We start from the raw sequence: 25,289 nt of genomic DNA on the forward strand, positions 1-25,289 counted from the left end.
TTATTTTTAAAAATTTAATATCTTCTTTTTCTCAATTACTTGTAAAAATTTTTCATAATCTGTAATTTATTTTTATTTAATTGATTAATTGAGAATATTTTTCCATGGTTACATGATTCATGTTCTTTCCTTTCCCTCCTTCCTTCCCCCTCCCATGGCCAACGAACAGTTCCACTGGGTTTTACATGTGTCATTGATCAAAACCCATTTCCATAATATTAATGTTTGCAATAGAGTGATCAATTAAAGTCAACATCTTCAATCATATCCCCATTGAACCATGGGATCAATCATATGTTTTTCTTCTGTGTTTCTACTTCCCCCATGTATAAATCTGAAGAGTAACAGGAAGTTCTCCGATGATTGAATGTACACTGCTTATCTATTCCACCTGTTTTCTGTTGAAGCTCTACCGCTCAAGTCTCAATACTAACCTCCCAAGTGCCCAACAGGTCCAAACTTTAATTCTACGGAATAGCATTTATTTACTGTACATCAGCCGGGGTCATCCTGTGACCTTGTTTTGTTTCTTGGCTCATTATCCAATAGAGTTGAAAATACTTTCTATTAACATCACAGTAGGGTTCTGAAGATGAATGAGATAACAGTGGTACAGTGTTCTAAGTCTTATGAATACTGTACCATCAAAGAAAGTGTGGAAGGAAACAGAATAACATGGTGTAATTAAATGGCAGCCTCCATTGTGCAGAGATGGGCAGAGGCAACAATAGAACCATTCGCCCACATATTCATCTCCTTGGTGTAAGGCGTCACTGTTCTGTTCCCTGTTAAAAACAAGCTCAGAAATGTCATCAGGGAAGGAAGTGTGCAAAGTTGTTATGGAAACGAGAATGCTTTGGCTCTGAGTTATTTACAGAGCACTTGAAGGATTACCCCAGTCAACAAAATCCACCCCAGTTAAGCCTCAGCCTGGCATGTACTCTGCCATCCCATGCCATTCTTGAAGGCTCTGGTGATCAGCTCTGCCTTCTGGGAATAAGGATGAAGCCAAGAACAAGTAGGTGTTACTCACCATAATATCAGGGACCCAGAGGGAAGGTCCTTGGGGTGGGGGGGGGGGATTAGGAGGTGCTTCAGACTGGTCCTCACCAGGGAGAAGAATCCTGGGGGTACCCTTCATCTGAGCATGGGGTGGATCTAGCCTGTTTTATTCCGTCCCCCCAGCACAATGTAAGTACTGTGTACACGGTCGCCTGGTACTGTGGGACTTTCCCTGCCAAATCAGTCCTTCTCCTGGAAGAGAAGCTAGTCTTTGTGGTGAGATATTTATAGCTGCAGCTGGCTATCATTTTTGGTCTCAATTGTGCAAATGAAGACTTTTGCAAGTATGTTTTGTTTACTTAGCAAGATCCTTTGGATTTTTTTTTTCATACAGGCAAAAGCAAAATCAGGATATTCATCTCTTTTGAAGGAACTTATGAACCTTTTGATGTTGGGGGGGAAGACACAGTAGAAACCCTAAAGCTGATGATAAACGTAAGTGCTTCCTGGGTTAAGCAAGGAGATGCTTTTGTCATTTAAGATCTACAAAATGTGGTATGCAAGTGGCAGTTGATATTTCTTTAAAATTTGTAAAGCACTTTACAAATATTATCTCATTTCAGCTTCCCTCCAACTCTGTGAGAGAGGTACTATAGATATGGCTATGTGGGGAGCTAAAAAGGCTCTTAGACATCACTGAATCCAACCCTCCTCATTTTATACATGAGGAAACTAAGGCTAAGAATTGAAGTGACTTGCCTATAAGTTTACAGTTCATGAGAGCCTGAGGCAGGATTTGAATTCAGGGCTTTTTGATTCTAACCTTAGCCCTCTATCCAAGGCACCATCTAGATGCCTTCTAAGTTTCCCTTCTAAATAAACAGAAAGTTGAAAATGTGAGAAATTTAAATCCTCTACTTGCTATAAATCTTTTAAATCCATTCTGTGCATGCTATTGATGCTCTTTTCTTTTTCTATTTCATGAAACCTTTTCAATGACCTACTCTGACACATTACACAAGGGAACCCTCTCTTATAACAAACTAATAGGGTCCGGCAAAACACAACAGCTCATTGGCCATGTCTGACAATGTGTGCCTCATTCTGAGCCTCTAGTCTTACCACCTCTGCAGAAGGGCATGACGTGTACTTTACCACCAGTTCTCTAGTCATGATTCTTGTGATGAATTGAGCAACTCTGACGAAAGCTCAGGGTCAAGACTGGAACAAAATGAGACACTGGAGGAATATCTGACAGGATGTTCAACAAAGGATGGCAGGGAAAAGACATCAAAAGCAGAAGAAGGATATTCAGCATCAATTCAGTTTAGCCAAGTTTCTCTGCCTCCGTATTCCCAGAACTGGTGATCTGGTCACAAGTCTGAGATAGGAATAAGTCCTGGCTTTTCTACTTCACCAACAGACTAGTCCTTTGGGTTTATTAAGTCTCAAAGATATTCACAATTATATTTAAATCAAATTTTAAATTTTTTAAATTAAAAAAATTTTTAATTTAATTAAAAAAAATACTTGCCTAGTTTCATGTTGTCTGGGACCATTGGATGTTGCTCTGACCAACTTAACCATTTAGTTTAATCTGAGAGAAGGAATCAGAGAGAAATTGAATAGAAACAGGAATTTTTCAGCCAGAACACAGTTCAACACACTACTGTTCTTTAGGAAATATTTGAGTTGCAACTGGGGCTATCCAGATTAGACCAACACTTCAGCAAAATGTAACAATAAGGAGAAGAGCAGAAATAGGCCTTAGTGTGACCTGGGATTGCCAGGCTTCAAATAAGTCCCTTGGTAAACAAGTAACTCACATGATAGCGCAGTGATGTGTTTCTTGGGGGAAAATATTCTTTTGCAGAATTTGACTATGTCCATACCATTGGAAATAGGGCATCTAAACTTTTGCTGGTGATTTGATTAGAACTTTAAACTCCTTGAAGGCCTGGACCATCTGTTTTTCTTTATAAAGCATAGCACTTATGTATTGTCCAGTTGTGTCTAACTCTACATGGCCCCGTGAACTTTGTCTTTAGGGTTTTCTTGGCAGATACTGGAATGGTTAGCCATTTCTTTCTCCAGCTTATTTTACAGGTGAAGAACTGAGGGAACTAGTGGTTAAGTGGCTTGCCCAGGGTCACACAGCTAATAAGTGTCTGAGGCTGGATTTGAACTTAGATCTTCCTGACTCCAGACTCAATGTGCCACTTAGTTGCCCCATACATTATGCATGGAAGGCGCTTAGTAAATATTAGCTCATACAGCCTGAGGAGAGTAGACCTTAAATCTCCCATGAGTTCTCCCAAAGCTCTTGTTTCCCTCTTGTCAGTACCATTGTCAAAAGTGAGGGTCCTGCCAGGGTGCTGACCTCAGGTGCCTAAAACAAGCAAGTAAACTATCTACATTTATGATATGTGTCAACACGGAATCTAGAGACCCCAAACTTATAGCCTAGTAAGATCTGATGAACCCCAAGTTTTAGGACTAGATTGTAAGTTGGAGACCCCAAAGTTTGTACTTGTTCCCTGTTGGGGTCTCCAATTTACAATCTAATCCTAAAACTTGGGGTTCATCTTACTAGGCTACAAGTTTGGGGTTTCTAGATTCCATGTTAACATTTATAAAATGCTTATTCCAAACATTCTTTTTCAGATTTAGTGATAGTAATGTTAAAATATTAAAATTGAACAGCAGAGGAATTCCAATTGGGCATTTTTCCTTCTGCCACTTAGGCCTTAAGGTGTTTAAGGATTTATTGGTCAGGGCTGACCGCTGAGAGTCCAGTCACCTGACAAACTGGAGGTTCCCCAAAAAAGAGACTCCTCGAGGACAGAATAAACTGTCAACAAGTGGGTGACCCAATATGGAAAACAATCAGTTTGGTATTACCATAGACAACAGGAAAACTAAAAAAGCAGCTTCTCTGAAACCAAGTGTCATTGTCTAGTCAGTGTTCATCACGTCTGGCCTTGAAAAGAATACAATCCAAAAGGGAGTATGACAAAGAGAATGCCATGAAAAGTTTAAGGAGGATTATTTGTAGATTGGGAGATTAAGGAAAGGTCCAGGAAGGTGATGTATAAACTAAACTTGGAATAAAGAGAAGGATTTCAGCAGGCAAGAGATAGGGGAGTTAGCCCTTACCACTCTTCTGCCTTGGAACCAATACACAATACTGATTCCAAGATGGAAAGTAAGGGTTTAAAAAAAAAATAGAGATGGGAGAAACCCATTTTCTATGTTATTAACAGAGTAAATAAAGGTATAGAATGGGGCAGGGAATGGAGTGAGTAGTCAGAATGAGAATGGAACCAAGTTTGGGAGAAGCAGAAAGTATATTAAGGGTGATCGTGTAAAAGTGGTTCTAGGAACATTGAAGACGTTTTTATTTAATTCATTGGGCAGTTTTTGAGTCAAAAACGTTTTTGGGTCTAAATCAGGATAGTGTTCATCCAGTGGAAAGAAGAGGACTGAGGTAGGACACGCACACACACAAAAAAAACAAACAAAATTTTTTGGAAGTTTTTGAGTTGGGGAGTGAAAATCTCTATGTCTTAGGACCCTTCTTTGGTAGCTGCATGATTGAAGACGGGAAAACCAGTTAGGGTATAGTTACAATGATTTCTACCCAAATCAGGAAGATGTAGGGTGACTGCACTGGGAATGAATGGATTGCTTGCCAGCATGACTCACTTAATATATAAGGATATTTTTGGATGTTGATTCAGAAGTTTCACTTCTACTTCAAAGCTAGTGAATCCAATCTTATGCTTCAGAAAGGTGAAAATTCTCAACGTTAAGTCTCATACAACTAAAATCTTTCATATCGATCAATCAATAAGCTTTTATTAAATACCTGTGTGCCAGACACCACATGGGCACTGGAGACACAAAGGTAAACTGGAAACAATCCCTATCCTTGGGGAGTTTACATTCTACCAGGGGAAAAAAACGTGTAGATATATAATTGCATACAAAATATTCCTAAATATTGGGAATTCTACTATAGCACTTGCTTTGAAAACAGTTATTTGTTCCAACCCAATTGATATATTGAGGAAAAGCATGATCATTAAAGGAATTTTTTATTTGCTTCTGTGCATTTCGGTTGTCCCTTTGGCAGGTCATGCTTCAAGGGGACGACTTTACAGGTCAGTTGTGCTGGGCAGGCATGTCTGGGGGAGAAAGTGCTGGAGCGGTCATCTTTCTCTAACCAGGTGGAGGCAGGGTGAGATAAAATACTTGGGATGGGAGTCTGAAGAGGTAAACAAAGAAAGGAAGGCAGGGAGCTCCCAATATGCCTCCCCACCCCAGAACAGATACCACAATGACGCAGCCTCTTTGACTTCCATACCCAAGTTCCACTAGCCCAGTGAAAACCTTAGCTGGAGATAGTGAGGGCACACAGGCTCTGTGAAAATGGGCTAGTACTGTTGGCCTTGGGGTGGGGTGGGGAAAGTGGTCTCTTGGGACACCTCACAGAAGAAGCTGTACCAAAAGATTTCTGTTCCTATCATAAGACAATCCCACCTGTGCCTCTATGGAGCACTTACATTGTCACTGCCCACATTCTCCCTGTGATGATTCCCAATGTTGAGTCTGGAGTGGCTTCCCCAAGAAGGTGTTCCAATGTTATACCCTTAACCCTGTCTTCTCCATAAGGCCGGGAATTTTATTGTGCAATTGGGAATGGTGAGGTAATTTTTAGAAATGTCTGTTAAGGCAGAACTGCCTCTAATTTTAGAGGGAGACGATACTTGTACGTGGGAGGACTCATAAAAGGCTTTTACCAAGAATGTTGCACAGGAGATAAGCCTTGAAGATAGCTAGAGATTCTAAAAAGGCAGAGATGACAAGAAATGCATTCCATTTTTACCTGAAAAAAAAAAAATAGAACAGAAGAGGCACATATATTCATCTGTCACTGAGTTTTCCTACCATCATTCTCCTGATTCTTTTCTTATCTGCCTGAATGCTCTGTTTCCTTTGCTGCCTGTTGCCTTAATCATCATCTCTATGCAGATGGTTATCAGATATGCAGTTCTCATTTATCTCCTCTCACCGACTGCCTATTGGGCATCTTAACCAACAGGAACCCCTCAAGCATTTCAAATTTAAAATATCCAGAACAGAACTCTTAACTTTGATCCTAAATCCAGCCTTCTTCCTAACTGCCCTGTTTCCATAAAGGCACCCCAGTTTTTCTAGTTAGCTATGTTTGCAACTCAGTGTTATTTATGACCCTTCCCTCTCCCTGACCTCCATGTACAATCAGTTCTCAAGTCTTGACACTTCCACCTTCCCAACATTTCTTCTGTCTATTCCCTTTTTATCATTTCTTACATAAACTATTGCTACAGGCTCCTAACTGGTCCTACTGGATCCAGTCTCTCCTATCTCCTAGAAATCCTTCACACAGCTGAAACATTGATTGAGCTTCCTAAAGTCTCGGTCAGACCACATAAATGCCAAGCTCAAGAACCTCTAATGGCTCCCTGTGGCTTCTGGTTTAAAATATAAATGCCTTGATTTGACATTTAAAACTCTTTTCCGTCTGCCTTCAGCTTATTTTTGTGGAGTGGTTTCATATCCTCATGTTTTCAACTTCCCCATCTTTACTTGCTGTTCCTTGAAGATAACATTTCTTCTCCTGCCTCCTGCAACTTTAGATTAACCTATCCTCAATTCCAGGGATATTTATTTTTTCACCACCATGGCTCAAAACTTCTAGCTTCTTTCAGGCCTGAATGTGTGTCACTTTTGTACCTAAGGCTTTCCCTGATCCCCACCCACGAGTGTCCTCTGGCTAGTACTCAGAGCCCTTCAAAATTTAGGATTATATTTCCCATCCAACTACCTCAGTCAGACAGTTGGCTACCATCATGAATCTGTGATCTCAATGAACCATTAAATCATGGAATCACATGATCTCTGAGTTGGAAGAACCTCAAAGAACCTGATTACACCTCAACTAGAATCCTCTCTACCACCTACTTGACAAATGGTCATCCAGACTTTTCTAGAAGACTTCCAGGGAGGATTTACTAACTGCAATTTTAGATAATTCTAATTTGGGGGGATCATTTTATCATTTCAAACCAAAATCTTCCTCTCTGCCCCTATTGCCTATTGCTCCCAGTTCTTGTCCTTACACTCAACCAAACAGAACTAATTCCTTTTCCATAAATCCTGGAACTGTAACAATAGCCTTTTAAATGCTTGAAGAAAGATGATCATGTCTTCTTTCTCTCCACCTTTCCCCAGGCTTCTTTTCTCCAGGAGAAACATTCCCATTTGCTCAACTGATCTTTATATGGCACAGTTTAGAGTCTCATCTCACTGATCAACCACATAGGTTTGTCAATATCTCTCCTAAAATGTGGTGCCTTTAGCTGAACACAAAATTCCAAATGTAATTTCACTGATTCTGAGTGGATCAGAATTATCCCTCTTCAGCTTGGTAGCTCAGTGGTTTGAGAGCCAGGTCTAGAGATGGGAAGTCCTAGGTTCAAATCTGGCCTTAGACACTTCCCAGCTGTGTGACCCTGGGCAAGTCACTTGACCCCCATTGCCTAGCCCTTATCACTCTTTTGCCTTGGAACCAATACACAGTATTGATTCCAAGATGGAAGGTAAGGGCTTTAAAAAAAAGAATTATCCCACTTTCTGAACATTATATCACTATTAATGCAACCCAAAATGGCATTAGCATTTGGGGCCACCATGTTGCACAGTTGACTAATACTAAAATTCTGATCCACTAAGCTTTCCAATTTTGTTTATATTGCAATACAGGTTGGAGAACTATCATTCTAGGATTTATGTTTTAAAGGGTCAAGTATTTCTTATCAGACCTGAGATTTGGACTATGACAATATTTGAGCTGGGAAGAGTTCAGTCATATCCAAGAGTTTTGAAAAGGGAATTTAGTCTGAAGAAGATCTTGTGAGAAAGGAGAGGGACTAAATGGAATGGACAAAAGATTTAGTGAGGAAGGCAGTGTTTTCAGTCCCCTGCCAGGCACTTAATGAGCTGAGTTAAAGAGAAAAATGATAGTAGAGGAGTTATGGACGATCAGATAGAAAGAAAACATTCATGATGATAAAATGGATTTATATAAGTGATACAAGGATGTTTCAACATTAGGAAAATAACCAACATTATCATATTGAAATTAAAAAAAACATCTTGTGCCATGTGATTATGTCAATAGATGCATAAAAAACTTTGATAAAGTATAACACCCACTTATGCTTTTTAAAAACTCTATAAAAGATAAGCATAGAAGAGATTTTTTTTTTTAATAAAAAGACTCATAAGAGAGAGGGGAAAACAGCTGTGGTAAAGAGGGAAGAGATCACACTGTGTGGTTGGTTCCCTGAAGGTGCCTTGGAACAAAGGATTAGGACTGCAGCTTCTGCTTATAAACAAATAATATTAATGAAATAATAATGGTCATAAGCACTTACTGAATGTTTATTCCCTTCCCTTATAATGTCTTCGAAGTCTGAAGGCGATTCCAAAAGGTCTAACCTTTCTCCATTCCCATGTCTATCTGATAGTGGAAGCTGTTATAGTCTTTTCTCATTTCCTTCTATCTAAGCTATTTCTTTTACCTTAATTTTGTTTCATGAAAATCTCCATGCATAATCGTAAGGGCTTGCATTACATGTCTGGATACTGATAAGGATGACTTCTAAGAAATTCTCGATATTGGCTACTTTCATGATTCATTTCTTACTCCCCTCCCCCCCCCAAAAAAAACCTCTTACGTTCTATCTTAAAATCAATACAAATACAGTTCTAAGTCAGAAGAGTAAGGACTAGGCAATGGGGTTATGCGATTTGGCCAGGGTCACACAGCTAGAAAGTGTCTGAGGTCATATTTGAACCAAGGACCTCCCGTCGCTAGGAAAAGGAGGAATAGGAGAAAAGAAAGAGGAATATAGAATGTTTGAACTTGCATTCAGATTCCATCAGTTCTTTTTCTGGAGGTGGATGGTATTTTTCATGATGAGTCTTTGGGATTGCCTTAGATCATTGAACTGTGGACAATAGCTAGATCATTCACAATTTTTCATCACACAATGTTGCTGCTTCTGTGTACAATGTTCTGGTTTTGTTCACTTCACTGCATCAGTTCATGTAAGTTTTTACAGTTTTCTTCTGAAATCATCCTGCTTGTCATTTCTTATAGCACAATAATATTGTATTACAATAATATACCACAGCTTGTTTAACCGTTCCCCAGTTGATGGATATCCTTTCAATTTCCAATTCTTTGTAACCACACACACACACACAAAAAAGTGGCTATAAATATTTTTGTATAAACAGATCCTTTCCCCATTAAAAAAAAAATCTCTTTGGGATACTTACCTAATTGTGATATTGCTGGGTCAAAGAGTATGTACAGTTTTAGAGCATTTGGGATTGTTCCAAATTGCTCTCCAGAATGGTTGAATCAGATCACAACTCCACCAACAATGCATCAGTGTTCCAATTTTTCCACATACCCTCTATCATTTATCATTTTCCTTTTCTGTCATATTGTCCAATCTGATAGGTATGAGGTAGTAACTCAGAATTGTTTTAATTTGCATTTCTTTAATCAAGAGTGATTTAGTACATTTTTTTCCCCACATGACTATAGGTAGCTTTGATTTCTTTATCTAAGAATTGCCTGTTCATTTCCTTTGACTATTTGTCAGATGGCTTACTGGGATGTGGCTACTGTGCATGCTAAAGCTTTTTGGAGCTACAGGTGAGAGTTGGGTAAAAGATAGACACAAAGTGGATCAGCAGCCTTGAAAAGGGTTTGGCAAACCCTCACACCAGAGGTACTATTTCCTCTCTGAAATTATGGGAGGACATGGACAAGTCACATAGGATGAGCAGACATGGCTGGGTTGCAATCTGATTCACTGAAAAGAATATATATTATAGCAACATATCAATATGATATGTCAATATATCAACAATTATTAATGTTCCTCTACTACCTGGTAGAGATCTCAGATCTATTAGAATATTTGAGTAAACGTATTAATGCAGGACAAATTCATTTGCCGTACCTCAATCCTACAGGTTCCACAGTAACCATATCTAATTTCATTTTTCCCATATGTGAACTGTCTGAATATTTTAAAAAATGTGTCTTTGTTCTATTTAAGGCTTTTGTCATTTTTTCATTTTAATGTTCATGTTTAAATTTAAGGTCTTACTAAGAATTTCTTGGATGTGTCCTGTTTTTCACAATCTCTTCTTATTCATTTAAAGAATCACTTCCATGTTCCTTTAACTGAGGACAAACGAGGAAAGAGCTATCTACAATTGATGTATGCTGGTGCTGAGTTAAATGACAACTGGAATCTTGCTGATATAGGAGTATCAGTTGGTTCAAATCTCAAGTGCTTGGTCAAGGTATGCTCAGAACAGTATTTAGTGAAGTGGTCTGCATCATGGTTTCACTAATTCAGAGCAAATTTGTCTAGGCTTAGCCTAATGTTACTATTACATATATACCCATATATATCCACCTATTAGAAGTACTTAATCATTAGAATAACAAGATCATTTAAATGAAAGTCAATAAACAGAAAAAGGCCTTTGAAGAATTCTTTTGCAAGATAATTACAAAGTAGAAGGATTTCTTGTTTGTCCCATAATTGAATTTGAGCAGCTCCTAGCTTAGGAACAACTTTATGAATGACGATTAGTTTTATAGGCCAGCTCATAAAAATCTTTTAAAGCAATGCCCACTTCAATATTTCAAAGATCTGTCATGTCTTTGATGTGAGCATTCCTTCTGCCCATTCAGACTTCAACCCTTTATGAATAGTAGACATTCTTTGAGAATTGATGTGGCTGAAAATTGCATTATCCTGCAAACAACCTGGTGATAGACCTCTCCAAACGTGGCTAGGCTGGACTTCAGCCTAGACATATAATATGTCACTGGGCCATACTCAAGATCCTTCCTTCTTGGTAGTGCCTGCCAAAACTTGGGCTCTGCTGGCATAGCTTACAAGAACCCAGGGCCAACCTCCAACAATGAGAAAAATTCTCAGAGAACTTCAAGGGAAGATTAACCAATAATGTCCTTGAAATACAGTATTACTGATGCTATAGGACCTAATTGCTATTGATTTCACTTAGGTCCCTCTTCCACACATGTGAATGCCTAGAAAAGCTATTTCAAATTTAAGAAACTCTGTGGATCAGGACCCATTTGAATTGTTAGCTTATGAGCATTTACTTTTATTAGCCAGCCAAAGGATTCGAAATGCAACATTTAGCCAAACATCACAGCAAATGAGGTGAGGAGAAATGATACAGGATGAGGAATATGCTTTTATTTTAATTTTATTTTAATAAAGAAATTTAATAAAAATAAACATTATTATATTTAATAAATATATGTTTATTATAATAAATATAATAAATATTTATTAAATTAAGATATCATTAAATAAATAAATATTGATAAAAATAAATAAATAATAAAAATAAATCAATTTAATAAAAATAAATTAATAAAATTTAATTTTTATTTTATTTTAATCCTTACTTTGTCTTAGTTATCAATTCTAAAACAGAAGAACAAGGGCTAGGCAACTGGGGTTCAGTGATTTGCTTAGGGTCACACAGCTAGGAAATTTTAGGGGTCATATTTGAACTGAGGTCTTCCCAACTCCAGGCTTGGTCTTCTATCTACTGTGCTACCTAGCTGCCCCTGTATTTACTCTCCCCCACATGACCACAGCAGTAGTGGAGAGAGACATGGAGAACATAGGTGGTCAGAACACATCAGGAACTCACAGGCATCTAGAACATGTATGGTCAAGGAATTCATGTGGTGAAGGCATCTTGGACCTCCAGTGCTTCAGAGTTGCTCATGTACTCTGATGGTACCCTTTGGTTGCTCCTTGCTGCCTTTGGTTAAACACTATATCTCTACTCCCCAGCACATTGTTTCTGCCAAGAATGACTGGTGGTTTGCTATCAAGTTATTCTCTGATACCATCTGCTACGTCAGTTCTTCAAGGTTACCTATTGCTCTCTGCCCCGGTGCTAAATTTAAATGGCTAGAAAACCTCTTCCTTCTGAAGGCAGATTGATGCTCTTTTAGGGAAGAGTTAGCATACACAACTAGGAAGTTAACAAAAGAACGTTCCAGAATATTCTTTAACTTTCTTTTTCTGGTGGTGATCAAGGTCCAGAGTCCCAAACAACTATCTGACTTAAAGTTGAAAAATTCCTTGCAGCTCTTATTATATAACTAAATATGAGCTTTTGGGAGGAAATCTTACCCCTAAAAAAAAAAAAACAACCCTAGAATTGTGTGGGCACCTGGGATAACAAAGATAACTTTACTCCAAAGGTCATCCTTGATTGACATGTAAATAAAGTTAGAGACCCAAACAAAAACTAGAATAAAGCAGACGGGTTCCATATTTTAACATATGTATATCTAATACATTCATGCTATCCCCAGACCTCTCTGGTCTCCTCACATTTCTGTTATCATTGAGGGGCATCTAGGTTGCTCAGGGGATAGAGAGTCAGATCTACAGTTGGGAAGACCTCAGTTCAAATCTGGTCTTAGACACTTCCTAATTGGGTGTCCCTGGGAAAGTCACTTAACCCCAATTGCCTAGACCACTCTTCTGCCTTAGAATCAATACTCAGTATTAATTTAAAGACCAAAAGTAAGGATTTAAAAAGGAAAAAAAGTGTGAGCCACCAGATTTTGCTCTTCAGTCTCTCCACTCCTGTAAGCTTTAAAGTAGTGGCAGGCACCTCTTAAATTTCTGGCTCTATTAAGGGTTTCACAGACCTTCAGTATGGACACCTGGTGGCTGGATGCTGGGAAGATGAAGGGTGGCCTGGGAATGGGGGATTGAGGCACTAAGAGCAACAGTACAAGTAAAACAGGTTTTCCTCTCTACTTCCCTAACAAGAGCCATGAAGAAGAAAGGATGAGGAGGAGTGGAGAATAGGGACTGAAGCAAGTAAGGAACTAGGTCTTTACAAAAATTCTCCCTGACCAGAAGGGACCTTCTGCAGACCAGGAAGCAAGGCCAACCAGGGCTTGGTACTCGTAAGTGGTGGTCAAGCTTGACACTGGGGGCCCCATGCAATAGGATAGGGTTGACTGAAGCTAAGGAAAAAGGTAAGAGGAGAAAGTATGATAATATCAGAGGCAATAGGGACTGGGGAAAGTTCCTATATGAAGAAGCCAGCTAGAGCCAGGTATCTCCAGGATGTCTTCCTTCATTTATTTATTTTAAATTTTTTTTTAAGCCCTTACCTTCTGTCTTGGAGTCAATACTGTGTATTGGCTCCAAGGCAGAAGAGTGGTAAGGGCTAGGCAATGGGGGTTAAGTGACTTGCCCAGGGTCACACAGCTAGGAAGCGGCTGAGACCAGATTTGAACCTAGGACCTCCCGTCTCTAGGCCTGGCTCTCAATCCACTGAGCTACCCAGCTGCCTCCTATCTTTTTAAAGAGCAATTTTTTTTTTCAATTAACAAGCATTTATTCTCTCCTTCAGATGCCCCTAATTAAAGACAAAAAAAAAAAGAAAAACAAACCCTTTGTAAGAAATATAGATAATCAAGAGAAACGAATTTTCAAATTGGCCAAGTTTAAAAATGTGTCACATTTTTTGAGTGGCTTTGTCTCATTCTGCATCTTGAATCTTATTACCTTTCCATCAAGAAGTAGGTAGCACATTTCTTCATCAGTACTGTGAAATCATGGTTGGCCATTGTACTTGGTTAGTTAGTTGTTTTTTTTAACCCTTAACCTTCTATCTTAGCATCTATTAATTCTAAGACAGAAGAGTAGTAAGGGCAGGTAACTGGGGTTAAGTTACTTGCCCAGGTCATACAGCTAGGAAGTGCCTCAGGTCAGAAGAACTCAACTCCAGGTCTGGTGCTCTATGCACTGTGCCACCTAGCCGCCCCTTGATCAGTGTTCTTAAACTTTCCTAGTTGTCTGTCTTTACAATATTAATGTTACTATTTAAATTGGTATCCTGCTCTGTTTCCTTTACTTTGTATCGATTTATATAAGTTCACCCTAATTACATCATTTCTGATGTAAAAATAGCATTGCATGACAGCCATATCATTTGTTTATCCATTGCTCAATTGATGGGTGGCTCCTTAGTTTCTGGTCCTAAGAAATGTCTCCATGTATTCCATGACTTCTTCCCCAACACTCCCTTTCTGCTCATAATGACTTTTCCTTTCTGGGTTTCACACAATATATTTATATTTTGTTGAGTATATATGTAATATATTTATTATTTATATTTACTATATTGTATATCAACATATATATTATATTTAATATAAATATACTAACATAATATATAGTTGAATATAAATTAATAAGAATAAATAATACATTTAATATATTAATAAAATATAAACAATTTAATATCATTATCATGTGTCATTGTTTACTTTTTCCTATGTATATTATATCCCATCATTAGACTACAAGCTTCATGGGTCCAATTACTGGGTCTTATCTAAACTCTACATCTCCCCTATCATACTTCACCCAGTGATTTGTAACCACCTCCTATTCTACCTCTTGTAGGCTATGAAGAACAGAATAAATTGCACTATAGGTTTTTTTTTTAATTAATTCACAAATTTCAGAGACCCCCCCTCATTGTGTGACCTTGGGCAAGTCATTTAAACTCTGAGCCTCACATTTGTCATCTGTAAAATAAGGGAGTTGGAGTTCACCTTCTTTACATCATAGACCCCTCATTCAGTCTGAATCTCAGAATACTGTTTTGTTTCCTACATTCATAATAGAAGGAATTGATCATTTCAGTTAGAGGCTAGAGAAAATGAAGATTTTTTCCCCTCCCATATAAGTTCATTGACCTCTGAAACTCATTCATGGATCCCTTGGAGGCTGATGGGTTCCAAGTTAAGATTGTTAGGCTAAATGATCTCTAGGGAGGCCCTTTCTATTTCTAAATCCTCTGATCAGCTGGCCTCCCATGGAAACTTCCTGGTTTATGATCTTGACAAGTCACTTAACCCCTTCCCACACTTCTGCCTTGGAGCCAGTACTTAATATCAATTCTAATAGAGAAGGTAAGGGCTTAAAAAAACAAAAAATAAAACAGAAAGTAACCCATCTGGTGGTCAGCTGGCTGGAGGCTTAGGCAGGATAACTCTGGCATCCTGGCTGGCTCACCATTTGTTAATTTGGAAATAACACAGAACTATTAAATAGTCAGAAAAATCAAGTCTTTAATCAGGATAGGGATAAGCCTAGTATTTAATTCTTTACTCAGAGTCTGGCGCCACAACCTTTTCAGGGTATAAACCCTGGACTCTGGGGATATTATCCCTGGGAGTGCCACCAGGCTAGATGACAACTCTGAGGAGCCATTAAAGTTGGGGAGTTTAAATACTATTCTAGGTGAAACTTGGGGTCTAAGGATGAGAGGGATAGTTGATTGACTTTACAATGGCAATAAAGGAAAATGAGGAGTTCCAGACAGGAATAACAGTGAGGGGCTGACATTTTACAATGGACACAAAAGGGAAAGACCCAGTCAAGGGCTGGGCTACCTTGGTAAAGGACTTTGGCCTAAAGGGAGAAACCTTTGGGACAAAAGAGATACTTCACATCTTTAAAGTCTAATGTTAGTCTGAGAGGCAATGAAGTAGGTCTTTCCCTCAGGAAGGAACTCTCCTGTGACAAGGTCAAAGCTGGGGTTTCTGCCTCCAAACTAAATAAACTGGGGATCACCAAATCCCTCCAAGCTCAGGACCTCCAGATTCCATGTTGACAGGGTTTTGTTAAATCCTATGATCATTGAGGAGATAGGAGGACCAGCTGATCTCTAGGGCCACTTACAGCCATAAAATTATTCTCTCCCTAGGAACAGTTGGACTAGATCATGAAGGTCCCTTCCATTTCTAAATCTCTGATCCCAGGATCCTTTCCTAGGGACAGGGCCAGAGTGGAAGCCAAAGAGTGCAGCAGCAGTAGCAGCAGCAACAAGGAAGAGAGCTAAGGGGCACATTCTAGCCTCTAGGGATGGAATCATGCCAAGATACAGGATTTAATGAGCACACTTAATATTCCATGGAATTTTTGCTGATCCAAATCATCCCTCTTCTGTAGAGCTACACTAACTCCATTTCAGGTCACCAGGTTCATGCCGGACAATGCTGCATTGACTCAGAAAACAGCTACCATCCAACTCACAAAACACTGGCCAGTGCCAGCTTTCATCTTGACTTAACCCTTGCAGAGGTGCTGTAATAACATAAGCCAATGCTATAAGGCAGAAAAACCTGACGTAAAGGTCAAAGAAGGGCAAACAGCAGCTCTTTCTTCAATAAGAGGACCTTATTCATCACAGGACTCAGAGAATGCTGTTCTGCTACATATACTCCTTAATCTCTCTCAGGTGACTGAAGGCATGCCCCTTCTCAAAACACAGTATTGCATTGCACAATTGGATATACAAACATCACTACCAACCTAGGTGCGGTTTACCCAATCAGATGTAAGCTCTGCCAGAAAACTGGCATACTGTCCAAAAATCCTTCTGGGGCTCTAGGGAAACAAGAGCCACTTTACTGGGTTTTTGGCAGGGTTAGGAAACATTAGTTTGCCTATGAATAAAATATTCTTTTAAGTGCCCCAAATGCTTGTGGGTAAGAACCTGTCCTTAGTACTTTCATCAAATGCTGGATAGAGAAGCTATTAAGTACTAAGATATGCTTGGAGAATATTTCATTTTGTTTGCTCTATTGTCATTGTGTGGTGAGCTGGTCTGCCTTTTGACAAATTTCTAAAAATAGGTAGTCCTCCTTTCCCATTTTACAAGCATTGTTCTTCCCCTAAAGGCATTGCATGAACAATATTAAATGTCCTCATGAAAGGTATTTGTAAATATGTTAGACACTTGCAAAGGTCGTGTGTGTGTGTGTGTGTGTGTGTGTGTGTGTGTGTGTGTGTGTGTGTGCAGTTCCTTTAAAAAGAATTAGAGTTATGAAGAAAAGAATCATTGATCTAGAAGGCAATTCTTTGTTGTTGCTTAGTCATGCCCAACTCTTGGTGACCTCATTTGGGATTTTCTTGGCAAAGATAGTGAAGTGGTCTGCCATTTCCTTCTCCAGCTCATTTTACAGATGAGGAAATTGAGGTAAAAAACACAAGTGACTTGCCCAGGGTCACACAGCTAAGCTTTGAACTCGGGAAGGTAAGTGTCCTTGATACCCAATTCAGAGACCATTTAAGTCAATTCCCTTATTAAAACAAAACAAAACAAAACATTACCTTCCATCTTAGAATCAATACTAAATATTGGTTCCAAGGCAGAAGAGTGGTAAGAACTGGGCAACTGGGCTTAAATGACTTACTCAGGCTCACACAGCTAGAAAGCAAGATTTGAGCCCTCTCTCTCTCTTTTCTTTTTCTTTTTTTTTTAAATAAGGACAGTAGGGAGATTAGATAGTATGCCTCAGAATGTACAAGCAGAAGACATTATCAGAGGCAGGATTTGAACCCAGATATTCTTTTTTTTTTTTAAGTTAAATTAATTTTAGTCAATTTATAACATTATTTCTTGGTTACAAGAATCATATTATTTCCCTCCCTCCCCTGCCCCCACCCTTCCCATAGGTGACGCATGGTTTCACTGGGTATTACATGGGTCCTTGATCAAAACCCATTTCCATGTTGTTGGTGTTTGCATTAGAATGTTCATTCAGAGTCTACATCCCCAAACATATCCCCTGGACCCGTGTATTCAAGCAGTTGTTTTTCTTCTGTATTTCTACTCCCACAGTTTTTCCTCTGAATGTGGATAGTGGTTTTTCTTGTAGATTCCTCCAAGTTGTTCAGTATCACTGCATTGCCACTAATGGAGAAGTCCATTACATTTGATTGAACCACAGTGTATCAGTCTTTGTGTACAGTGTTCTCCTGGTTCTGCTCCTCTCACTCTGCATCAATTCCTGGAGGTTGTTCCAGTCTCCATGGAATTCCTCCACTTTATTATTCCTTTTAGTACAATAGTATTTCATCACCAACATATACCACAGTTTGTTCAGCCATTCCCCAATTGAAGGGCATCTTCTCATTTTCCAAGTTTTGGCACCACAAAGAGTGCTGCTATGAATATTCTTGTACAAGTCTTTTTCCTTATTATCTCTTTGGGGTACAAACCCAGCAGTGCTATGGCTGGATCAAAGGGCAGACAGTCTTTTATCGCCCTTTGGGCATAGTTCCAAATTGCCCTCCAGAATGGTTGGATCAATTCACAACTCCACCAGCAATGCATTAATGTCCCAACTTTGCCATGTCCCCTCCAGCATTCATTACTTTCCTTTGCTGTCATGTTAGCTAATCTGCTAGGTGTGAGGTGTACCTTAGAGTTGTTTTGATTAGCATCTCTCTGATTATAAGAGATTTAGAACACTTTTTCGTGTGCTTATTAATAGTTTTGGTTTCTTTAACTGAAAATTGCCTATTTGTGTCCTTTGCCCATTTATCAATTGGAGAATGGCTTGATTTTTTTGTACAGTTGATTTATCTCTTTATAAATTTGAGTAATTAGACCTTTGTCAGAGGTTTTTGTTATGATGATTGTTTCCCAATTTGTTGATTCCCTTCTAATTTTGGTTGCATTGGTTTTGTTTGTACAAAAACTTTTTAATTTGATGTAATCAAAATTATTGATTTTACATTTTGTGATTTTTTTCTAGCTCTTGTTGGTTTTAAAGTCTTTCCTTTCTCAAATGAATCCAGGTACTCTAATGCCCAGAGCATCCACACTTTCCAGAGTACCATACTGTCTCTTAAAAGAAATGTCCATAAACAACAGAGGGACAATATGAAAGTAAAGTAATAAAAACAAAGGAAAATGAGTGTGATTTGGGAGGTAAAAAGGTAGGGAATAAGATAATTTGGGCCATCATCTTTCCATTCAGAGGAGAGCTAAAATATGTGAAAAAGAGGAAAACCCTTGTGAATCATACTTTTAAATTCATGCTTCTTTTTTTAATTTTTTAATTAAAAAAAATTTTAAACCCTTACCTTTCATCTTAGAATCAATACTCCGTATTGGTTCTAAGGCAAAAGAGTGGTAAGGACTAGGCAATGGAAGTTAAGTGACTTGCCCTAGGTCACACAGCTAGGAAGTATCTGAGGTCAGATTTAAACCCAGGACCTCCCATCTCTGGGCCTGACTCTCAATCCATTGAGCCACCTAGCTGCCCCTAAGTTCATGCTTCTGATAAGAAAAGAGCCCGATGGTTGAGAGGAGAGAAAGCCAGTCTTGGAGTCAGGAAAATCTGCTCTGACACCTACTTTGGGTTTTTTTCTTCCTTGTAGTCTTTCTCAATTTTTTGTTCATTTAATCATCTCTTTATAATATTCATTTTTTAAAAATTTTTGAATTCTAAATTCTCTCCCTTCTCATTCACTGAGAAGGCAAGTGAAATGATCCTCATTATGCATGTAACACATACTTTGAAGAGGCAACATGATACAGTGGAAAGAAGAGTGGCTTCGGATTCAGAGATCCAGGCTTTAAACAGTGCTTCGGCTCTTCTCTACACAGGAAGAAAGAGCCTCAGGAGGAAGGTTCAAAGAGAGCTGGCCAGGGAATTGATTCCATCCAACACATTAACTTAATTGTTTCTTGAACTGAATTGACAGGCAAACAGTGAGATGGTACATTGCTTATGGGGGACTATATAATTTCCGTCAAAAGGCAGCAGCCTGGTAGCATTAGTTTTTCCCCTAACCCCAGGGTATGTGATGAAAGAGGTTGATTGCTCCCTCTCTCTGCTAGAGGAAAGGAGGTTCAGTGGCCCAGAAAGAAGGAACTGTTACCATATATGGTGGAAAAAACGAGCACTCTGGCTTCACCTCTGACATTACCTGGTGCCATTGAGTTGGAGAAAGTTGGACTGGATTCTGAGGTCTCTTCTAGCTCTAGAGTTATGATATCGTTTTCCAATCTAGAGGATAATCTTAAAAACAAAAAGCAACCCTTACCTCTGTCTTAGGATCAATACTCTGTACGGGTTCCAAGGCAAAAGAGTGATAAGGGTTAGGTAATTGGAGTTAAGTAATTTGCCCAAGTTCACACAGCTAGGAAGTGTCTGAGGTCACATTTGAACCCAGGACCTTTCATTTCTAGGCCAAGATGCCCCTTGAGGAAAGTCTTTTTGATCTGTGAGGGCAGAAAAATGGCATCTGCTTGCTGCCAGTAGCCTTTATAAAGGGTTTTGTCTTTAATCGATTAGCCTACTTGACTTCAGATGCAGAATCATGTCCCATATTCACTCTGTGTGTGCGCCCTGGAGTTGAGTGGCCTCTCAGGGTAGCTCATGCTCTTGGCTGTGCCTGAAGCTACCCAAGGTCTTGGGAACATTGCTCACTGAAGGATTTCTCAATGCAGACTCTGTGTTAGGTCAGGAGCCACCATGTCTTCATTAATACCTTCGGAACCTTTCCTTATTCTGGGTGTATGTGTGGGTGGTGAAAATCCCCATAGCAAAATCACAAGACTCTCCTGACCAGAGATCATGGGACCTTTATAAGTACAATCTTGGGTCTCCTGAAAGCATCCCCTAACCCCAAACATTTTCCTGATACCTAATCTAGAACCTAATACATTTAAACCTTTACCTTCTGTCTTAGAACCAACACGATGTATTGGTTCTAAGGCAGAAGAGCAGTGAGGGCTAGACAATGGGGGTTAAGTGACTTGCCCAGGATCACACACCTGGGAAGTGTCTGAGGTCAGATTTGACCTCCTAACTCCAGACCTGGCACTATATCCACTGAGCCACCCAGCTGCCCACTTTTTTTATTATCATACTTTAGTACTTTTTTTTTTTTGGATTATGGCAATGTATCATTGTAGCCAAGGATTATTTTATCCCATTAATCTATTGCTACTCATTTCTCTTTGTACCTAAAATCCTGACCAAGAGAACAATACAAGTGAGAGATGAATTTTTATCTTTTATAATAGAAGAAGTAGCATGGAGATGAGGAGGTAGGGTGATGAGGAAGTGAGAAGATGGGGAAATTCTAGTGCCCAGAAACCACATGAAGACGTTGGCTGCTTTAGAAAGTAGAGGAAAAAAGGAAAGACTCTGAAAGGAAGTGTATATTTGGAGGACAAACTTTTAACTTTTACCTATCTCAAAATTTTGCCCCCCAAAAATTTCCTTCAAAGTACTGATCAAATGTTATCTCCTTTTTGGGGGTCTTTCCTTATCCCTCCAGATTTAGGATCCTACCCCAAACCATTACAACTTGAAATAATTTGGTATTTATTTTAATATGCATTTTGTATTTACTTACACATACACACACACACACACACACACACACACACACACACACACACACACACACATATATATTTTTTCCTCCTCCTTGAGGACAGATTTTCATTTCAGGTTTTTTCTTTGTATTCCTAACTTCTAACTCAGTGCTTCAAACACAAGACTTTTTTGGATTGAAATGAACTGAACAGAAACTGACTCATATAATTAGGAAACTACTTCATTGCCAAGATTAGGATAGAATGTCTAGTTTTGAGAATTTTGAAGAATTTGGCCTGGGATCCCTTTTCTTCAGAAAACCAAAATTCAATAGCTTACTATTTATTAATTTTTGGAATTTGTGTGCGTGTATACATGGGCGTGTATGTGTGTGTGTGTGTGTGTGTGTGTGTTGTGAACAGAAAGATTGGAGTAGTTTGCCTCCAATAGTAGAGTTTTACAGTAATCAGTTTTCTTTTCAAGAGCCTTAGCTACACTCATTTTCTTGAAACATCTACAAAATAAAAAGGAACAAAGCCACAAGTTTGTAAACAACATTTCCAGTCAAAAGAGAAAGAGGTAGGATCATTTCCAAAACAAAATGATACAAGGTTATTTAAACTCCTCATCTCCTTAGTTTGTAGAATCATAGGCAAGTGAAATTAAATTACTCTTAATCCTAAATTATCTTTAATCCTGGGAAGATAGGTGGGGCAGCAGATAAGAAGACTGGATTTGGAATCAGGAAGTTCAAATCTGGCCTCAGACACTAGGTTAATTTAACAATGTTTGCCTCAGTTCCCCATTTGTAAAATGAACTGGAGAAGGAAATGGCAAACAACTTCATTATCTTTGTCAAAAAACTCCAAAATGGGATCCTGAAGAAGAATGAATAACTACTACAGCCCTAAGTGAATCAGCTGAATGGAATAGTAAATAGAGCCTTGGACTACTGGGCAAAGGTCAAGAAGATCTTGGTTTATTTAAATCTTTCCTTAGTCACTTACTAGAATAACTGAACAGGTCACAATAAGCCCTTTCAGCCTCAATTTCCTCATCCCTGAAATGGCAAATAAACACCTACCTCCCTGGGTTGTAGAAAAGAGTAACTGTGATAACAGGTAAGGTGCTCTGCAAGACTTAAAGCACTATGGGTAACTATTGTCATTGTTAAAGTCCAAAGGACCTCAGTGGCAGAAGAGGAGACTAGATCTCAGTCGTCTTTGAAACTTGAATCTTTTTTCCCATCCCTGCTTCTTGTACAGCCTGGCTAATTTATATCTCAATTTGAATACTCCTTTCTTTTTTCCTTTCACTTAGAAAGAAAGCAAACCAATCCTCCACATCTTCAATTCAGTAACCCAAGAAACAATGCCAATAAAGGAAAGCATTTACCTTCTGAGTAAAAAAGTATCCTACCTGAAAACACTGATAACACTAAGATGTGGCTTTCCAGTGAGTATCTTTTGTCTTCGGACTCCTCAAGGAAGGGAGATGTATGACTGTAACACACTGCTTGATTACCAAACAGAGATAGGTACAGTATATGATTTTTTACTTTGGAAACTCTTTCTGAAACTTGTCCATCACAGGTCAATTCCCCTCCAAGGGTTTGTCTCAATTTTTTTTTTGTACAGAAATTTGGATTGAAATTAATAATAATAACTGATATTTATAGAGTGCTTTATAAAATGTTTTATATAGATTATTATTGCTTGCTCCTCTATACTCTTTTTAGTAGGTTCTAATATTATTCCCATTTTATAAATTAGCAAACTGAGGTTTAGAGAACTACTGTTGAATATTTCTTGAAGTTGAGGATTGAAGAAAGGGAAAGGCTGGGGAGGGAAAAGTTTTGGTTATACTGTATAAAGATTTTTATTATAATGAAGTTGGATTTATACTCTGGACACTGTCCAAGTGGGTAGTTCTTTGCCTTACCTTTTTCCTATAGAATTCATACAATAATTATTGTTTTTCAGTCATTTTTTAATTGTGTCCAACTCTTCATGACCCCATTTGGAGTTTTCTTAGCAGGGATACTGGAATGGTTTGCTATTTCCTTTTTCAGTTCATTTTACAAATGAGGAAGCTGAGGCAAATAGGGTTAAGTGACTTGCCTAAGATCATACAGCTAAGTATCTGAGGCCAGATTTGAGCTCACAAAGATAAATCTTACTAACTCAAGGCTAGACACTATCCACTGTGCCACCTAGCTGCCCCTATGATATAATATAGTAAAAATAATAATTAGCATTTAAAATTTGTACAGTGATTTTCAAACATTGTTTCATTTTACCCTCATAATAACCATGGGAGGTAGGTGGTATAATGATCTCCATTTTACAAAAAGGAAACCGAGGAAAACAAAGATTAAGTAATTTGCTTGGAGTCATGTAGTTAGCAAGTATTTGGGGCCCAACACTCTACTAAACCTTAGAGAGCATTGGAAAAGTAGTTAAGTTTGCCATTCCTTATGCTAAAGTAACTCACATTGAGAGCCAGGCCTAGAGACAGGAGGTCCTAGGTTCAAATCTGGCCTCAGGCACATTCCAGCTGTGTGACCCTGGGCAAGTCACTTAACCCCCATTGCCTAGCCCTTACCAGTCTTCTGCCTTGGAGCCAATACACAGTATTGGCTCCAAGACAGAAGGTAAGGGTTTAAAAAAAAAATACAGTAACTCATAAGCTATTTCTTACACCAAACATCAGAGCATCAATGGCAAACTGGGAACAGACCCTGCTTTGCTTGCCTATTCCCACTTGCTTCTGCCTATTCCCACTGAGACTTTAATAGGGCAACATGCCTCTGTACCAGTATAGCATTCATTCATCCAATACACTTCCTCTGAATGGCTACTGTAATGATTGTTTTTGTTACACAATCAGGAAACATGGAACACAATAGTCTCCTAAGGATTGAAAACAAGTATCAGCTAGAGGCAAGAAAGAGGTCCCGAGTAGCTGTGAGCAAATATATTTAAAACAAGAAAGTTTAGAAGTGAAGTACATATTAATTTAAAAATTTAAGAGCAAAAGAGATCTTATGTTCATGTGGTAAGAGTAGATGATAACCAGTCAAAAACTCCTTTGGTATTCAAAAGATGTCAGTACAAAGTGAAGAAGGCACTAACATATTGGAGTAGATCCCCTGTAATAAACTTATGGGAGGATATATATAAAAATTTCATAGGAATCTTAGGATTCCTCCACCCTGAGGGGCATCTGTAGTGGATCCAGTGCTGTCCTCTACAAGGCATGACCTTTTGATTCTTTATTGAGTGAATCTCTCCATTGTACTTGATATCTGTACTTCTCTCTGAGAAGAGAAAGAAAGAAAGAAAGAAAGAAAGAAAGAAAGAAAGAAAGAAAGAAAGAAAGAAAGAAAGAAAGAAAGAAAGAAAGAAAGAAAGAAAGAAAGAAAGAAAGAAAGAAAGAAAGAAAGAAAGAAAGAAAGAAAGAAAGAAAGAAAAAGGAAGGAAGGAAGGAAGGAAGGAAAGGAGGGAGGAAGGAAGGAAAGAAGGAAAGAATCTTTCTTTATTCCCTCTTTCTAACTGATACATGGAAGAAATTATTCTTTCAATTCCAAGTACCCCCTCATCCAGGCAGATTCAAAGTCCTGCCAGGGTACCAGACTCTCAATAACATAATGAAAATTGGGTTTCTTGGTGTGTTAGAAATGACTAGTTCTGAATTCTCCTTTAAAACTATTGCTCACAATTTTAGGTTCATAGTTACCAAAAACATCATGCTAATGGCTCAAGATGAATCCCTCACTTAAAGCAAGATTCTTAAACGGTGGACCAGAGATTGAAATTACCAGCTAGGAGCACAGAAGAAAAAGCTTCCCAGGCAGTATCCTTCTGTGACTAAAACTAGAAGACTGATCCTGGCTTCCACTGCAAGTTTGGATTGCAAACAAAGGGATATAAGA

At 38.7% G+C, this 25,289-nt stretch overlaps 1 protein-coding gene across 2 annotated transcripts in view; it reads left to right on the top strand.

Annotated features, from left to right (window-relative positions):
* Positions 1-609: 609 nt before the first annotated feature.
* The window catches only part of ANKUB1 (ankyrin repeat and ubiquitin domain containing 1), a 56,663-nt gene continuing 31,983 nt past the window's right edge, over positions 610-25,289 (top strand). The window contains exons 1-4 of one of the 2 annotated variants that reach the window (XM_007502047.3): positions 610-1,018; positions 1,397-1,497; positions 10,294-10,437; positions 22,676-22,892. In XM_007502047.3, coding sequence (XP_007502109.2) covers positions 1,003-1,018; positions 1,397-1,497; positions 10,294-10,437; positions 22,676-22,892 — 478 coding nt within the window. In that variant the 5' untranslated portion in view covers positions 610-1,002. Of the gene's footprint in view, positions 1,019-1,396; positions 1,498-10,293; positions 10,438-22,675; positions 22,893-25,289 lie in introns of those variants that run through there. The other variant, XM_007502049.3, reaches the window with a different exon arrangement.

Source organism: Monodelphis domestica, chromosome 8, assembly GCF_027887165.1.
Source record: "Monodelphis domestica isolate mMonDom1 chromosome 8, mMonDom1.pri, whole genome shotgun sequence".
Taxonomy (NCBI): Eukaryota; Metazoa; Chordata; class Mammalia; order Didelphimorphia; family Didelphidae; genus Monodelphis; species Monodelphis domestica.